Source organism: Corylus avellana, chromosome ca1, assembly GCF_901000735.1.
Source record: "Corylus avellana chromosome ca1, CavTom2PMs-1.0".
Taxonomy (NCBI): domain Eukaryota; kingdom Viridiplantae; phylum Streptophyta; class Magnoliopsida; order Fagales; family Betulaceae; genus Corylus; species Corylus avellana.
In genome coordinates, this window is record NC_081541.1 from 34304409 (window position 1) to 34321657 (window position 17249).

Genomic DNA, 17249 nt, shown 5'->3' on the forward strand with positions numbered 1-17249 from the left:
GGCTACCACCAAGAATCAAACAGAAAATCAACAACGGCCGTGAATGAACCCCTCAGAAACCCAAAATAGGGCAAATCCACCACAACCAAAACAGAACAATCGACCAACCTAAACCCCTCAAACAGCCATGACTCAACCGGCCAAAACACCACAAAAAAATTTGGACAAAACCCAGCCCAGATCGTAAAGACACGCCCTTGCTCAATGCCTATTCGCTGCCGCCCCTGCCCAACACCACCGTATTTTGGGTTGCAAATCTTCGTCGATTTGTTCCTTCCAGCAAGGTGAGCTTGTTGCAAATATATATAGTATTTTCTCTCTCTTTCGCTCTCTTTTCTGCCCGTTGAATGGTTTTCATCTGCATTCTGCAAGCTGATTTTGTCTTTGGAAGCAAAACTAATGAACATGCAAAAGAAATTTATCTGGTGTTTTAGTTTTAATTCGTTTTTGTGTTGTAAGCTGACGTGTCGATCTACTATTGAGTGCTGTAAAAGAGCTGGACCGGACTGAATAAATTAAATTTTTATCTCCCTCCTCTGAATTTCCCATGAATGAATAAATTAAATGGGGGATGGAGTCGTGGATCGAACGTGAGACCACATGCTATGTCACGTACAAGAGCACCACTAGGCCACGGGGCTTGTAACGTTCAACTTCCGCGCACTAATAGTATTTTATTAGAAACGCCACGTTCTCACCCCACTCTCCCTCTCAAACCCTTGAATCGCAGGGCTCAAGTTCAGAGCCCAAACCCTAGTCGTACACGACGATACGCAGGTAATCCTACGGTTTTCTTTAGTTTTCTTTTCTCTACTCGCTACTATATATATATATATAAGTTCATATGCTTCCTTTCTTCAAGCTTTTGGTGAATTGTGATTAGCTTTCAATTTTCTTAGCCGAGAGAGAAGAAAACGCTTAAGAAAGACAGAGAATTAGATTAAGCTTGACACAATGTAACATTTAGCTCTCAATTGAAATCAAGGGCACCAGTTGTTTGGTAAAATTCCCCAACGAATTCGGGTTCGCGCCAAAGTGAAGTGTAACATTTGGGATGGGTTTAAGCTGCAAATGTGTTCGTTGGGTGTAAAGTTTAAACTATGAAGTATTTCATTTAATATTCAAAATTTCAACTTTACAGTATAATTAATCTGCCTGGTAAGATAAATAAAATGTAGGAGTTAGCACTCATTTGAGGTTACTACTGGATTTTAAGCAAGCCAAATATTTTTTCCAGGCTCAGTTGAGTGAAGATTTTAGTTTCACTAATGTATCAAACTATGACACAAAGGAAGAGATTTAAATATTTGACTATTTTACTTTTGAGAATTGGGAATGTAATGTAGCTTTCTGGTCTATAAGAACATCTAAAAATTTGTGTTGAAACTTATGTCCACTACAGTTATGTTTAAACAAATATGTGATCTTGCTATTTTTACCAGAATTTTCCTTGGAAGAATAAAGTTCTTCTATAAAGATTATTTTTGATCATGTTAGTTGGAGATTTGCAATGACAGTTTCATTATGCTATGCTTCATGGTTAAATATCAGTCAGTCTGAATGTTAATATTTCAATCCTATCTCTTGGATATTCCGATTGAGAATTCGTAGGGTAGCCCTTTTCCCCCCTCAAAGTGGATGGGAAAAAACAATTCTCCATGTTGTTCAGTTTGAGATTTTTAGAAGGCTTTTGCGACTGTCTATTGAACTTAATTTTAGTGTTAATTGTTTGCAATCTACATAGGTTTATTGAGGGTACACCATAAGGACCACTGTTCCAGTGGTAGGCGTTCTGAACACCTGAAGGGTTCAGACTATTATGTGTAAACTTTGCTGCTGGTGTTAGACAAATTCAAAGGGTTCTCAGATGGACCTTTTTGATGATCTTCTTGATGAACCTGCTATCAACCCTAGTAAGTGATGCGTTGACTTGTCATATTTCTTCTCAGTTTGTGTGTGAATGAGTTGGTTTAATATTGGCTTTTTTAGCAGCTCGGGCTGGTGGTAAATTTCAACCCAAGGCTAAACCACGGCCTAGAAAAGGAACATCTGCCTCAGTTCCTTCAACAATCATTAGAGATTCAAAGGAAAAGGCTGTTGTACTGCCCATCACCAATGTGGATGCCACTCAAACCATTCAGCCTGCTGATACTGTAGACAATAAATTGAATAATACAGTTGGTTCATCTCTAGTTACCTCAGCAGAAGAATTTGTAAAAAGTAATGAGGATTTGTTCTCAAGAGTTCCAAACTTAGCTGATACCACACAATCCATATTAGTGAACCCTCCATCTCAAGCTGTTGCGACCAGGGAGGATGTGGGCTCCATAGATGCTCTACCTTCAGCGATTGCAGTGTCTGACATCAATGATGATTGGCACTTAAGCTTTAGGCAATCGGAGACTGAGGTAAAGATTTATGTTTCTCTACAATTATATTGTTCATTGCTGCTAGTTGAAATCTAAGCTCTATTACCATAAAACTATTGGTTTTAGGCAGACTTTACGGGGTTGGATGTGGACCCTTCTGCTGACATCTTTCCTGAGCCTACACTTAACTTCACTGGCTCAGATGCAGCACCATCTGTTCATGCTGGTGATGTTGCAGATGATAGACTGGATTCCTCGGGATTGGATTTGGATCTGTTATATGATGATATTCTTGATCCTCTTGCAAAATGTAAGTCATACTGGCACACCATGGTTAACTTGTTGCATATAAAAAGTTTCTTCCTGTATAAGCATTTTGAGAGGTTGGCCTTAAATTCTTCTGCAGCTAAGGCTGGTGGCAAGTTTAAACCCAGGGCTAAATCCCACTCTGGAAACAAAACTTCTACATCAGTCCCATCTGCTCCAATTGCTACAGAGGAAAAGGCTGTTAGACTAATCTCCACAGGCTTAGACACAGCACAATATGCTCAGCCAGTTGCAGAAAATAAATTGACAAATGGGGATGGTATGTCTGTAGCTACCTTGGAGATTGTGGTTACTAACCGGCCTTCAAAAGACCATGAAGGTTCAATTTCTGACAAGCTTGTGACTGGAGAGGATGCTGGCTCTAAAGATGCTCATGCAGAGGTTGCAACATCTGACAAAAACAGTGGTTGGCATTCTAGCATAGGAATATTCTCATCAGAGGTAGAGAATTGGCTTTCCCAAATCTGGTTTTTCCTTATTACTTATCAAAAAAAATTCTAAGTTCCACCAATTGGGAAACTCTTTTGGCTTTAGGTGGATTCCATGGCTTTTGAATTGGAGCCCTTTGGTGATATTCTTCCTGAGCCTACCACAAGAGACAGTAATGATGATGGGGCAGGTTCTCTTTCTCCTTTAGAAATGCCGACTCTTCTTGCTTCCAATAATAAGGATACTGAGGAAAATTTTTGTATTCCAGCTTGTAGTTCTTTTGACTCTTTAGCACTCAGGACATGTGATGCTGCAAAGCCTCATACTTGTCCTTCTCCTGGTACAACCCAAGATACAGTAAGCTGTAGGGAAGCTCCTGATTCTAACAAGGATGGTGATATTCAGATTGACAATGGAAGGTTGGAAGCAGAGGTGAATATTTGTAACTTTATGATAAGTACTGTGTGTGTGTTTAATTTTTTTTTTCTTTCTTTTTTTAAGTCAAAGTTGTGGTTAGTTTCAGGAAGCTGGGGCCTTTTCTGGCATCGAAACCCTAGATTTTATTTCTGAGGCCAATATTGCATCTGGTATGTGCAAAATCAGCTCCATGCTTTATTTGTTCTTGCTCTATGTTGCATTTTAAAATTGTTTATTTGTTCTCTTTTATTTTTAGGACGGCGTACTGGCAAGTTTCAACCCAAGCCCAATAAAAATACAAGAAAAGAGAAACCTAGTACAGGCATCTCTCTCCCAGAAGTTGAGTCTATTATGCATCTGCAGGCTCCTCAGCTGATTCCTTCTGAAACTGGATACATGGATGAGGGCTCAGTTCCTTCCTTTGCAGCTGACTATCCTTTTCAGGATAACTCCATCAGGTTTGATGATTTTATTGCCTCGGATCCAACATCTGAAATTCCAATGAATGAAGAATTGAGAAATCTTCCAGAAGATTCTCACTTTTTGGGGGATATTCTGCATCGGAAGGATGTTCCTGATATTCCTGCAGAGGTGGTAATTCAATTTTTAACAGTTTGCTATGCATTATTGATTGACAGATTATAAATATTTTGCTCACTCATTTTTATCTGGTCTTTGCATGTTTCTATTGTAGGCTGCTGAAAGTGGAATAGGAGAAACTTCTACAGCATCAAATCTTCTTCAGAAACGCAAAAAAACTGCTACAGCTGTTGAAGAGAATGATGGTGGCAAATCGTCAAGGCAGCTGAGGAAGCGAGTAGCTTTCCAACTTATTGATGAGGTGGATGATGAGGATAATGAAAATGGTGGCTTCTGCGCTGAAGCTCCCAGTACTTCTAATGTAGACGAAGACTATGATGATGGAAATAGAGCGGAGAGTACATCCCAGAAGAAAAGAGCTCCAAGAAAGTCAAAGAAACCTGAGGCTGAAAATGGAAAATCTGTAGGAAAGCGTAAGAGGGCCAATGAAGCAGCAGACCAGTCGACCAAGAAACCTGCCAAAAAAAAATTTTCTCATTCAACTCGTCGAAATAGAGGACATGGTAAATGAAATTTCTGGGTCCCTAAGATTACAAGACAAGCTTTTGTATGTATGTATTTGGATCATGAAAGTAGTGTTATTGACAGAAGTATTGAATTAGTTTCTCTTTTGTAGTGGACAAGGCTTTACTTGAAACCCCGTGGGATGAAATTGACCATCAAAGGTTGCCTATCAAGGATCTCATTTTGCATGCAGAGTATAGGGAGCGATCAGCAGTACATTTTCTGTGCTCTAATTCTTGTGATGATGCTTTTCTTTTTCACTTGTAGCATTTCCTTTGGTATTTTTACTGTTTATGATAGATCCAAAATTTCTAATTTTCTTTGATCTTTTCCCTCCTGTCCACTCATGCAGAGCAAAGAGACAGCAAGATCAAAAACGCCCTTGACCAATTTAAGGTACCTGAATTCTTAAATAGGAATTATTTATGGCTAAATCTGTAGGTTTAATGGCGACCTGTTTACTGTATCAGATAAAAAATGTCTGTATTCGTGGGCATCTCCAGAGCATTTGAGTTTCTAGTTCTTTTTTTGGTTGATTCTTTGTGTGCGTATGTGGGATTGTGACGTTCCTCCAATTAAAGGTCTATCTGATTTATATTCCATCTTAACTTTCTTGGGTTCTTGGAGATTGAAAACTGGATTACAAACCTTTTAGTTTAAGTTCACACAAGGCTCCAACTATCACACAGTAAAATTGCCTTTTAGGGATGGGAAGGTAGGGCCCTGGCGTGTTAGGCCAGCTTCTAATGTATTCATGTGACTGTATCAAACAATGTTGTTTGGCGTGAAAGATGATATGTAGTATTTGATGAAATCCAGAACTTCAAATAAACCTGTTATTTAAACAAATGCTGCTGTTGCTATTATGATAGTTCTTGTGGAAAAAGAACCTGAAAAGCAGGTCGACTTGCTTGTTAGTGAGCATTTAGGTTTTGTTACTCCTGGAGTTATATGCACTTGATTAGTTTATTTTTCCTGGGACCATTCTTTTTCTGTGCAGGTCTTACAATTCCACTAATGAGGAATCATCTTATAATGGAGAGGAGACCTTTGCTTCAGAACAGGGCAGAGGTTCTGATGATGATGATGATCAATTGAATAATGAGGCTCAACCAAGTGAAACTCACATTAATTACCAGTCTTTCATGGACAAAACTCCCAGTACAAGATGGTCAAAACAAGACACAGAACTGTTCTATGAGGTATAAAGCTGTAACATCTTATTCATTTCTTGATTCCATTAATAACCATCTATCATTTATGATCATAGGATGTGACTGAGTTCTAGTATGCGGTGTAAACACTTTCCATGCTATGATTTTTGTTGAAGACGAAACTTTTGTTCAAAAGAATGTTGGTTTAAAAGCTGAAAACTTGAGATCAAGTGAAAGAGAGTCAAAGGGGTGGGACAGTAAGGTGTACCTAATTTTATCAACTCCCCTTGAGTTGGTTAGTAGTATATCCTTTATCATCTGCTGTCATCTTTTAACTTGGAATTTGGAATTTAATTGCTCTTTTTTCATTTTTCCATACACAAGTGGAAAATTTCTGCCCATCTGTTGCTAGTTATATAACAATTCAACCAATCCCTTTTTTAATGTGATATAGGTTGTTCGGCAGTTTGGGACAGATTTTTCTATGATACAGCAACTTTTCCCCAGTCGAACGCGTCATCAAGTCAAGTTGAAATTTAAGAAGGAAGAGCGTCAATATCCATTAAGGCTTTCTGAAGCCCTGACAAGTCGCTCCCAAGGTGAATTCCTTTATTTAAATGTTTAATCTCTCTCTCTCTCTCTCTCTCAGTAAATTTCACTAAGATGATAATTTTAGTAGTCTTGGCATGATTGAAATTTATTGATTCATTATCTCTCATGGGGAAAACTCTGCTTAACCATTTCCATTTCAAACTCAATAGGAGACATTTTATGGTTTCTGTTTCAAGCTTCATTAAGATAATTATCATGGGTTGGCATGCTTGTTAACTTGCTGTGAGAATATAATTTTCTCTTGCAGATCATTCCCATTTTCAATTGGTGATTGAGCGCCTGCAACAAGCTTCTCAGGCAGAAGAACACTCTAATGTAGATGACACAGTTGGTGTAACAGGCGAGGAGGAGGAGGAGGTGGTGGAATTGAAAACTCAAGCTAAGGTAAGCTTTTTGGTGATTTCTATTATCTTCTGCTAAGTTACTGGTGTGCTTTGCGATAGATCAGGTGCTACGGCACACTGTATAGAAATTCTGAAGTTTAAATATGATTAATGAATACTGCTCTAGGAAACTTTTGGAAGCCTGGTCTCAAGGCCATGTAAGCGTGAAATGATCATGCTTATCATTTGAGTTAACTAGTTATGGCTAATGCTTTTATAGCAAAATGACATCATTCTTTGCCATGCTTCTCTTTATGCTTACCATTTTTTTTTTATTTTAAATGACGTGGAACGCATCCTATCGGGTAAACTCCGGATACACAATCTCGTTTCGCAAGAATCGTGTATCGGTTAAGGGATGACTCAAATAACTGATCTCATGGTATTAACCAAACGAGTCGACCATTCAAGCTGACCCCTCACGAGCATCTCTTGATGCTACTTGCTAATCTAATTTACTATAATGGCATTTATTGATGTGTGCTCAGGAAGAAATGGCAAAGCCTGAGCAGGATAAGGAAGCAGTACTCGTTAAAGATAAGGATGCAGATGTTGCCGCCGAAGGAGCTCAAAGTCCTGTGAAGTCTGATGAAAGTGATGATGAGGTCTTTAACTGGAGTCAATATAAAAGTGATTATTAGTTATATAAGACTATCTATTGGTTTTATTCAAAACAAAAGGTATATTTAGAGGCTTTTCAAGATGATTAGTGTACATTCCATTTAGTTAGATGGCTCTTCAACATCTTTTTGCAAGTTGTAGGTTAGGTTGTTAGTAGTTTATGCATTCTAGCATTAGGAAGAAAGATCAACTAGTTGGACTAACTAAACCTGTCGCTGCTGGGTGCATGTAGTGATGATGATTGTTCTTGAGTTGACCTTGTGGTAGTTTTTTGAAATGAAAGCATATAATTCTCTTAGAATAATTTGGACAAGTTGGAAGAATGTCCAATCAATATATTTTCTGATTCTTATTGAGCAAGTTGTCTTTTTCATTTCATGTTGATAGTTAACATGATAATAAATTATGAGTAATGCTATATACCACAACACTATCTCGGTATGCTGACATGGCTATCTCGGTATGCTGACATGACATTACCAAATTATTATTGGATCGACAGAAAAAAAAAATAATAAAGTAGAATAAGAGGCAAAAAATAAGAGAATTTTAACGAAGAAAACCAACTGTGACCCTTTTGTTGTTAACAACCTGTAAAAGTCAAACATATCTAAGAAGGATTCCAGTTGTTTGACAAGTGGCAAAAACTTTGGTCATCTTAACAGCATACAAACATTATATATATATATATATATATATATATATATATATATATATATATATATATATTCTTTTATTAAAGTAAATCATTTAGAAAGAATCAAACAAGTAGAAGTTGATTTAGATGCTTTGCAGAATGACATATCCTTTAGTGACAAAAACTCCTTGTACCCATTGTCAGTTCCTAGGATATTATATATTTGCAACACCCACCGACCTAGTCCTAAAGGTACTCATGGATACTAAGTTTTATAATAATTTTTTTATTAAATGAGATTGTACTTAATAAGCATAGACGTGGTTATCAAAAAATTTTAGATCGTTACAATGTTGGCACGCTATTTGGCTTGGATAAAGTTTTCTCTAAATTGGTTTCTCCAATTCAATTATCAAACTGATATTGTTCTTAGAGCATCCAATTCTAAAATGCACGTGAGAATCATATGTTCTAATAATAGATGATAGTTTAATAAACTAAATTGAAAGAAATTTATTAAAATACATGTAAATATCACATATTTTAAGAACATATGCCAGATTAATATACTGCTAGAAAACTTTTTGGGTTGTACGTTTTGCCTACAATTCTATGAAATAAATTAACCTTTTTGAAGGATAAAAAATCACCATTTAGTATCCAAATTTGTCTGGAGTAAAGAGAGTCAAAAATTAACAAAAGATAAACCAAGTAGGAAAAGAAAAGGTAAAAGAGAGATATAATACAAAGACAAAAAGAAAAAGAAAAGAAAAGAAAAAGGGGTCAAATTAGGGCTGTGGGTCACCAATTTTGCAGCTTTTGCCTTCTTTCTGCCAATAATCAAGCAAAGAAATATGTTGACATCCATATGATCATGTGAATGCTTTTTTTTTTTTAAAAAAAAAATTTCGTTTTTTTTTTATATATCCGCACAAAAGGGGAGGAAGATTCGAACTAGTGACCTCCATTTCATTAGGCATGGTCCTAGCCGATTGACCTATTAAGACACGTGAATGCTTTTTTACAAAAAGAGAAGGTTTTTTTTTTTTTTTTTTTCCAAAATAGTTTCTGCCCTTAAATTATAAGGAGAAGAGTCAACATTTACAACCTAATTATGAGGTTGCTTGATTTTTTAAAAACAATTATGAGGTTGGTTATCTCTCAATTCAAAAAAAAAAAAAAAAAATTATTATTAGAGAAAAATAAAAATATTGAGACGTTTCAGGTATTAAATAATAATATTTTGAAATTTTATTGAATTAACTAGTAACTAATATTGAATATTGAATACTGAAACATACCAAAATAAATGAGAAAAAGCAGTATAATTTTCACATAATTTTTAATAAAATAAATGAAAATTACATACATTTGGAAAATTTTGTCCTACTTATAATGATTTAATTTAAAAATAAATAAATAAAATTCAGACGATTTTAATGCAGCAACGCTGACAGCGCTCCTCACCGGCAGTGACCAAATCATTGTTCAATCACAGCGAGAACGCCAATCCATACGACACAAATACTTTACTTACACCCACCGCCGGCACATTCCTCGGTCAATGCACCTTCACCTCTCCCCTCTCGACACGCGTACATCCATCTGCTCTAAACCCACCGGGCCCCACACCACCCTTTTTTGCCCCTTAATACCATAGCTAGCCCCAAACAACTCTCTCCTCTCATCGCCGTCGTTACTCGGCGATTTATTTATTCTGTTTTATTTATTTGGTTTAATTTCCTAAAAAACATAAATTCCTCTCGAACTCGGCGACCCGTTACGGCCCTCAGATCGGTTAAGTATCACTGGCCACGCATTTATCACCGTCAGATCTGATCTGGTATTTTTCGTGATCCGTGAAGAGTTGCTTGCTTCTACTGAGAATACTGTGTAGTGCTACATTGTTGTCAGTGGTCTCCGGTTGGTGATCGGACTCGGCTTCGGGTCGTGGTTGCTCTTTCTCGGGGATTTCTGATCGGAATGCGGGTTTTTCTTTGATTGATCAATCGGAGCTTTATTTGCGTCGATTTGCGTGAGAATGTCGGGCCCGCTGGACCGGTTCGCCAGGCCTTGTGAGTGCCTTCCTTATTTATCAGTTTTGTTAATCTTTTGGTTTGCTAGGGTTTTTAGGGTTTCGCTTTGGCTTCTTTGTTTGGTTGCTGAGACAACTGAGGGAAAAGATGAGTTGAATTTTTTTTTTTTTTAAATGCGAGTTAGTGATAATGAGAAAAAAGAAGACTTTGGAGGTGAAAGAATTATTTTGTTTGTTTGGGGTCCCGAACCGTGAAATGTATGAAATTTTAGAAACTTTTATGAATCTTTTTTGAATCAAATGCAATTTTATCAAAGAAATTGTTTAAGCAGGGATTTATAGTAAGTGAATTTGGTTTAATGGTGATAGGGCCCTAAGGTTCTTTCAAAATTTGAATAAATTAGTGAAGAACAGAGAAAAGATTGATCACTTAGAAGGTACAAGCCCTCCATAAATTGATCATTTCGAGGAGATTAGACCTCTAAAAGCCTTTAGACAATATGTTATTTCATTGATTGATAAGTAGGCCATATGGCATCCATATATTTTTTTTTTATAGAAGAGAAACTGAACAAGCCATTTGGTATAATATCCTAGGAAGTGCAGTGGATCTTGACGCAGAAATTACTTGCATAGGAGTAAATTAAAATTCAGAGTGGAATAATATAATGAATGGATGATTATTTAGACTTCCTATAATAAAGATTCCTAAAAGCTAAAATCATGCTTATGACTATGGCCGTGCGTATGTGAATGGTTTAATTTCACTTTTGTTTGTTTTTGAGTTTGAGGTGATTAGATGGTCATGGTATGATGGGTGGTGTGCCTTTAATGGCTGTGAGATGATGCGTTGTTATATGAAGTTGATCCCTTTCGATTTTGAAAGCTTCAAACATTTCATATCAGTGTCGATATTGTTTATAGAAGTTTCAGCTATTTAGCTCTTAAGTATGGAAATTCAACACTTACATGAGCCAATTTTGCTGACAGAGAATGTAGCTTCCTTGCATATTCTTTAGATGTTCAAGTTTTATATTTGTCATTTGTAGATTAACATTTTCTGATGTTCCTTTGCGGCAGGCTTTGAAGGTTTCTCTGGTAGTGATGAGAGAAAAGAAAGGAAATCTGATTTTGAGAACTCTGAGGATGAAAGGAGGACTAGAATTGGGTCTCTGAAAAAGAAAGCAATCAGTGCATCTACCAAATTTAAACACTCTCTCAAGAAAAAGAGCAGTCGAAGAAAAAGTGATGGCCGGGTCAGCTCTGTTTCCATTGAGGATGTTAGGGATGTAGAGGAGCTTAAGGCCGTTGATGCATTTCGACAAGCGCTACTCTTGGATGAATTGCTCCCAGAAAAACATGATGATTACCATATGATGTTGAGGTGCTCTATCTGTCATCTTCTATAGTTTTTTTTTTTCTTTTTTTTTTTCATTTGCTTATGTATTCTTCTGGATTTTTTTAGTGCCTTTTTGAAATGATTCTCTCTTTTATTAGATGCATAGGATTGATCAGGGTCTTTTTTTCCACCTCAGTTCAAATATATGCATCATTTAGGATGGAAGAAGTATATATGTATACTCGCATATTTTTTGATGGATTTTTACTTACCTCCTGAATGTGCCTCTTCTTGGATTTTCTGCTCCTATAAATTTTGAGATGTTCAAATCAGCTGTCTTTGAAATATTTTTATGTTATTATTCTTTGACAATATTACATTCTAGCATGTCTCTTTCTGCATATCCCCATGCTTTTATTTTGATATTGGTTGATGGCATTGTCAATGTTTTTCTCAATGATGTTTATGATTTTCTTCTCTCTTGTTTTAAAATATGCAAATAGTAACATTCTGAAGGATTACATTAATCACAGGTTTTTGAAAGCAAGGAAGTTCGATATTGAAAAAGCAAAGCATATGTGGGCTGATATGCTTCAGTGGAGGAAGGAATTTGGTGCTGACACCATCATGGAGGTAATTAGAGTTGATTTTTGCTTGAATTCCTCGTATTTATATTTTAACCATATTTACTATACTGATGTTTTCATCAGGATTTTGAGTTCAAAGAGTTAAATGAAGTTTTGAAGCACTATCCTCATGGTCATCATGGTGTGGACAAGGAGGGAAGACCTATTTACATTGAAAGACTGGGAAAAGTTGATCCTAACAAACTTATGCAAGTTACAACAATGGATCGGTATGTAAAATACCATGTGCAAGAGTTTGAGAAAAGCTTTGCAGTAAAGTTTCCAGCTTGTACCATTGCTGCAAAGAGGCACATAGATTCAAGTACTACAATCTTAGATGTTCAAGGCGTGGTATGTAGCCTGTAGATAATTGGTGCTGATTGCAGAGTTCATGTTTTTGTTTTAAAATTGAAATATCTAAATTATTCTTTATATGTTCTTTCTAACATTTAATCATTCAGGGCTTCAAGAACTTTACAAAGTCTGCACGGGAACTCATCATGCGGCTGCAGAAGATTGATGGTGACAATTATCCGGAGGTATGCAGTCTCCTTTTTTTTGGATATGACATTTTTGTTATTTCATTATTGATTTAGTATTAATCATCTGAGCAAAAATTGAGTTCTAATATCAGTTTTGGATTATGGTATTTCTTAATTATGCAGACTCTTTGCCAGATGTTTATCATCAATGCTGGTCCTGGATTTAGGCTACTTTGGAACACTGTAAAGACTTTTCTAGATCCCAAGACAACTTCCAAGATTCATGTATGTTTTTTTTCCCTCTTCCCATAGGTTTCAAAGCATTATGTGGCAAAATTGTAAGGCTTTTTGAGTTGCCATATTGTGTTGATTATCAATATAATTTTGTTTTTATTTGGATTCATTCTAGGTTCTTGGAAACAAATACCAGAACAAATTGCTTGAGATAATCGATGCCAGGTATTCTAGGTTTGATACTTTGGTTGTGATGTTTTCTTATCTTCCTTTCATAAGTGCACTAATATGTTTCGAAACCTGTGGAAATCTTCGCATTTTATGCAGTGAGCTGCCAGAATTTCTGGGTGGTAGCTGTACCTGTGCAGATCAGGAAGGTTGCCTCCGGTCTGACAAAGGGCCCTGGAAAAACCCTGACATACTAAAGGTTATATTTTTAGCCTCTGGATTTCTATTTAGGTTTCACTGCTGCCAAATTGGCTTTTTACTTGTACTTCATGTTTTGTAATTGAGAAAAAATTGGTTGTTTGCACGCATTTCTGCAGATGGTTCTTAATGGTGATGCAAGGCGTGCTAGGCAGGTTGTGAAAGTTTTAAACAGCGAGGGGAAGGTTGTTGCTTATGCGAAGCCACAGTACCCAATGGTAATACTTTTTGAGTCACCAGTTCTTATAGATAGATCCATATTTCAATTTCTTTCTGATCTCACTAAGAATTGTCAAACTTTTGCCTTTTGTCACTTCTTGAAGCAGTTAAGAAGTAGCGATACGTCCACTGCTGAATCAGGATCTGAAGCTGAAGACATCACATCCCCAAAAGCAATTAAGAGTTATTCAAACCTTCGATTGACTCCTGTTCGTGAAGAAGTAGGTTTCTGAGTCTATGACAATGATAACAGAATCAATGTTTTTGGTTGATGATTTAGGGTAGCTCAATGATATTTATTTTGCTTGAAGTAAAATGACATTTGCACTTTGGGAGAGTTTCCCTATCAAATTCTGGTTTTGAATTCACGGATTAGACATGAAGCGGAGGTTACTAGTTCGAATCTCCTCTTCCCCTCGGTGTCAATTTCTTATCAAAAAATAAATAAATTCACAGATTGGTCAGTTTGGAAATGGTTATATAGCTTATTAGTTTCTGGCTTTATTTCTTTCAAACCTTGCTTCTTTACTCAGTGTTGCGAATTGATAACTTATGTTTGTAGTGTACTAGGCAATATCGAGGACTTTATTATGCTATCCAAAATAATGAAATTTGCTTGTTTCGTAGAATTTGCTTAATTCATTGTCATGGATATGCAGGCTAAGGTGGTTGGAAAGACAAGCTATGCTGGTAGTTTCTCCGGGTATGATGAATATGTTCCAATGGTTGACAAGGCAGTTGATGCTAGTTGGAAGAAGCAAGCATCCCTTCAGAGGCCTTGTACTTCCAAAGGTTAGAAAGTTTTGCCTAGGTTTATTGTTTGTCTATCATATTTACCTGTCTGCAGTCTCAATGAGATTGAAGCTAGCGTGTTACAAAACAATTACATAAACCATCTTCCTGGATTTAAGTTGCCTTTATAAGTATATCAAGTGCATCTCATACTTTTCATGCTGCTGTTCTAATAAACCATAGCGCCATTTTTGTATAACAAAATTCTAAAACATGCTCTGTAGTGTGGCATACATACATTGGGTACCAGCCCTCCCTTTGAATGTTTTGACTTGAATCCATTTTTTTCTGGGGTATGATATGTTTGGGTTATGATTTGATAGCACTGATTGATCTTTTCCTTTTCCTTTGTGGACTCAGTATTATATGCATAAGAAGCTTAATTTCCCTATGCAGGGACACTTCCCCTACCTCAAACACAAAAGACGCCTGAAGGGATTCGTGCTCGGGTTTTGGTGGCGCTTATGACCTTCTTTATGACCCTTTTCACTCTCTTCCGTTCAGTGGCTGGTCGTGTGATGAAGCAGCTTCCTCAAAACCAATCTAATCATGAGCAAAATATTCCTGCAATCACTATTGATGCAACAGACAAAGAGGAGTTTCGCCCCCCTTCACCAACTCCAGCTTACACACAGGCAGCTCTCATGTCCTCTATGCTGAAGAGGCTGGGTGAGCTTGAAGAGAAGGTGGATACACTCCAATCAAAGCCATCTGAGATGCCTTATGAGAAAGAGGAATTGCTTAATGCTGCTGTTTGTCGTGTTGATGCCCTGGAGGCAGAGCTAATTGCGACTAAAAAGGTAAAATTGCCAATCCCAAAGTTTATTGTTTTTATACAAAGCATTAGAAGTATTACTGTCGATTCCTTTCACCAGTCAATGATAATAACGTGTAGTCGTTAGGGGTTGAGATACTCTCCAGTCACTGGACTGCCCAGTGCACATTGCAGCTGTCCATTACAGGTAAACTCACATTTCAAAGGTGAGCACAACATGCAATAGATGGTTGCCATGTACAGTGGTAGCATCCAGTGACGGAGTGGATTTCAGCCTTGACTTCAAGTTTTTGTGGAAATACTGCACACCATTTCATTTCATTTCTTTTTGTGTCACGCGTGACGTATAACTTCTTTTTTTTTTTTCCTTTTTTGTTTTTTTTTTTTTTCTTCTAATGCTACAATATGGTTAACCAATAGTTCTATTTTATGTCAAAATTTATATCTAAAAAGAAAAAACAGATAAATTTGTATGCAGTGCTTATCTTTTGTGTAAGAAAAGACAACTGGCTGTATATAATTCTCATTGTATTCTCCTTATTGTCATATACTATTTGATGTATTTGCATAATATCTCGATTCTTGACTTGCAGTTGTGTTGTGTCTCACTATGCATGCATTGCCCCCCTCTTTGTTCTTTGTGAATCCCTGCAGTGTCAATGCAGTTGGATTTGATTTAAAGATAACAGCATACACATTCTTTACATATTTATTAGTCGACCGCATTTTTCAAAAGATGCATGTATTGATTGTGTTCTTTCTTCTGATCAGGCTCTGCATGAAGCTTTAATGAGGCAAGAAGAATTGCTTGCTTACATTGACGGTCAGGAGGAAGCCAAGTTGCGGGTAGGTTGATAAATACATATGTTTGTGTGTTGTATAATCTTTTGTTTGATCAATGGAATTTGTGGCTGATAAATTTTTTTTTTTTTTTTAATCAGAAAAAGAAGTTCTGCTGGTAAGATGTTTTGCTGATGAAGGTACTGCAGAAGATTTGTTTGATCTTGCAGCTGAGACTGTCTCTGCAGTTTGATGTAAAAAGATGAAGCTTTGGATGTTCTGAGACCGTCTCTGCAGTTTGATTTTTACAATCTAATGCCTCCCATGTAATGTTTGGAAACAGTGGGACTTTGTAACCAAAGAGTTTTCTTATCTGTTAATCTAGTTTGATACTACTGCGAGTTTGTATCTTTGGAGCCTTGAGAGAAATATTTTATTTTTTCATGATTTATTTACATGTTTAAGCTAAGAAGGGTAATTTCGAAAAACTAGTAATTAATCGGCTGGGGACCACGCCTTATGAGGCGGAGGTCACTAGTTTGAATCTTCCTGCCCCTCTTGCGTGGGCATGTCAAAAAAAAAAAAAAAACTTTTTAATTCAGAAAACAGTGGATTTACCAAGCGCATAGATAATATGGGAACCAGGAATGAGGGGGCCTTTATTTTTTCAGCAAAGGGTAATTTTTTTTTTCGTTTTCCTTTTTGGGTCACAATATTATACTATAAGATTTAATGATCAATAATCAATTTATCATGTGATATAATTATATCAATTATAGTGATAATATTACTAAAATTAGAATTATAGTACATTAATACTTCAATTGTGTTTATAAGGAACACATTGTTTAATTCAATGTTAATTACTTAATTTGATATTATACGAATCATATTATCATTGTACATTAATAATATGATTCACTTGAATAAAGTATTTGAATTGTCATTGAATCATATGATTAAGTATTGATATTATACATTTATATTATTAATATGCATATATGTATAATTATAATTTATAACATATATAGACTTATAAGTTTATAACATACATTGGAACTAAGTCTCTAGGTACTTAAGTGTTGTATTAGTATGAATTGGTATACTTATGACTTATGTCATATTATATATGTATAATTTGTTATTATATAATCATATAAATTAGAATGATAATACATTAATACTTCAATTGTGGTTATAAGTAACACATTATTGAATCTAATGCCAATTACTTAATTTGATATTATACGAATCACATTATCATTTTATATTAATAATATGATTAACTTGAATAAAATATTTGAATTGTCATTGAATCATATGATTAAGTATTGATATTATACATTTATATTATTCATATGCATATATGTATAATTATAATTTATAACATATATAGATTTATAAATTTATAACATACATTGGAACTAAGTCTTTAAATACTTAATTGTTGTATTAGTATGAATTGGTATACCTATGTGTTATGTCATA

The 17249-nt window shown here is 35.9% G+C and overlaps 2 protein-coding genes across 7 annotated transcripts; both read left to right on the forward strand.

Moving 5' to 3' along the window:
• LOC132166893 (uncharacterized) lies at window positions 1–7776 on the forward strand. Of its 5 annotated transcripts, XM_059577749.1 has the most exons (16): window positions 586–777; window positions 1745–1913; window positions 1990–2408; window positions 2496–2679; window positions 2776–3137; window positions 3231–3315; window positions 3394–3557; window positions 3643–3712; window positions 3799–4133; window positions 4237–4645; window positions 4759–4859; window positions 4999–5042; window positions 5647–5848; window positions 6255–6399; window positions 6660–6796; window positions 7284–7776. In XM_059577749.1, the coding sequence occupies exons 2-16, from the start codon at window positions 1868–1870 to the stop codon at window positions 7434–7436; spliced, it is 2856 nt and encodes a 951-aa protein (XP_059433732.1). In that variant the 5' UTR covers window positions 586–777; window positions 1745–1867; the 3' UTR covers window positions 7437–7776. The 5 variants fall into 5 exon arrangements, with proteins under 5 accessions (XP_059433729.1, XP_059433732.1, XP_059433728.1 ...); XM_059577746.1 differs by lacking the exon at window positions 586–777 and adding an exon at window positions 1–284 and having other exon boundaries at window positions 3231–3557; XM_059577745.1 differs by having other exon boundaries at window positions 3231–3557.
• Window positions 7777–9729: 1953 nt separating this feature from the next.
• LOC132166894 (phosphatidylinositol/phosphatidylcholine transfer protein SFH8-like) lies at window positions 9730–16171 on the forward strand. 2 transcript variants are annotated; one of them, XM_059577750.1, is made up of 14 exons: window positions 9730–10128; window positions 11169–11472; window positions 11961–12060; window positions 12138–12404; window positions 12515–12592; window positions 12719–12820; window positions 12945–12994; window positions 13097–13196; window positions 13315–13413; window positions 13519–13635; window positions 14074–14206; window positions 14603–15006; window positions 15753–15827; window positions 15923–16171. In XM_059577750.1, exons 1-14 carry the CDS (start codon window positions 10095–10097, stop codon window positions 15941–15943), a joined length of 1884 nt encoding a protein of 627 aa, XP_059433733.1. In that variant the 5' UTR covers window positions 9730–10094; the 3' UTR covers window positions 15944–16171. The 2 variants fall into 2 exon arrangements, with proteins under 2 accessions (XP_059433733.1, XP_059433734.1); XM_059577751.1 differs by having other exon boundaries at window positions 13522–13635.
• Window positions 16172–17249: the final 1078 nt, after the last annotated feature.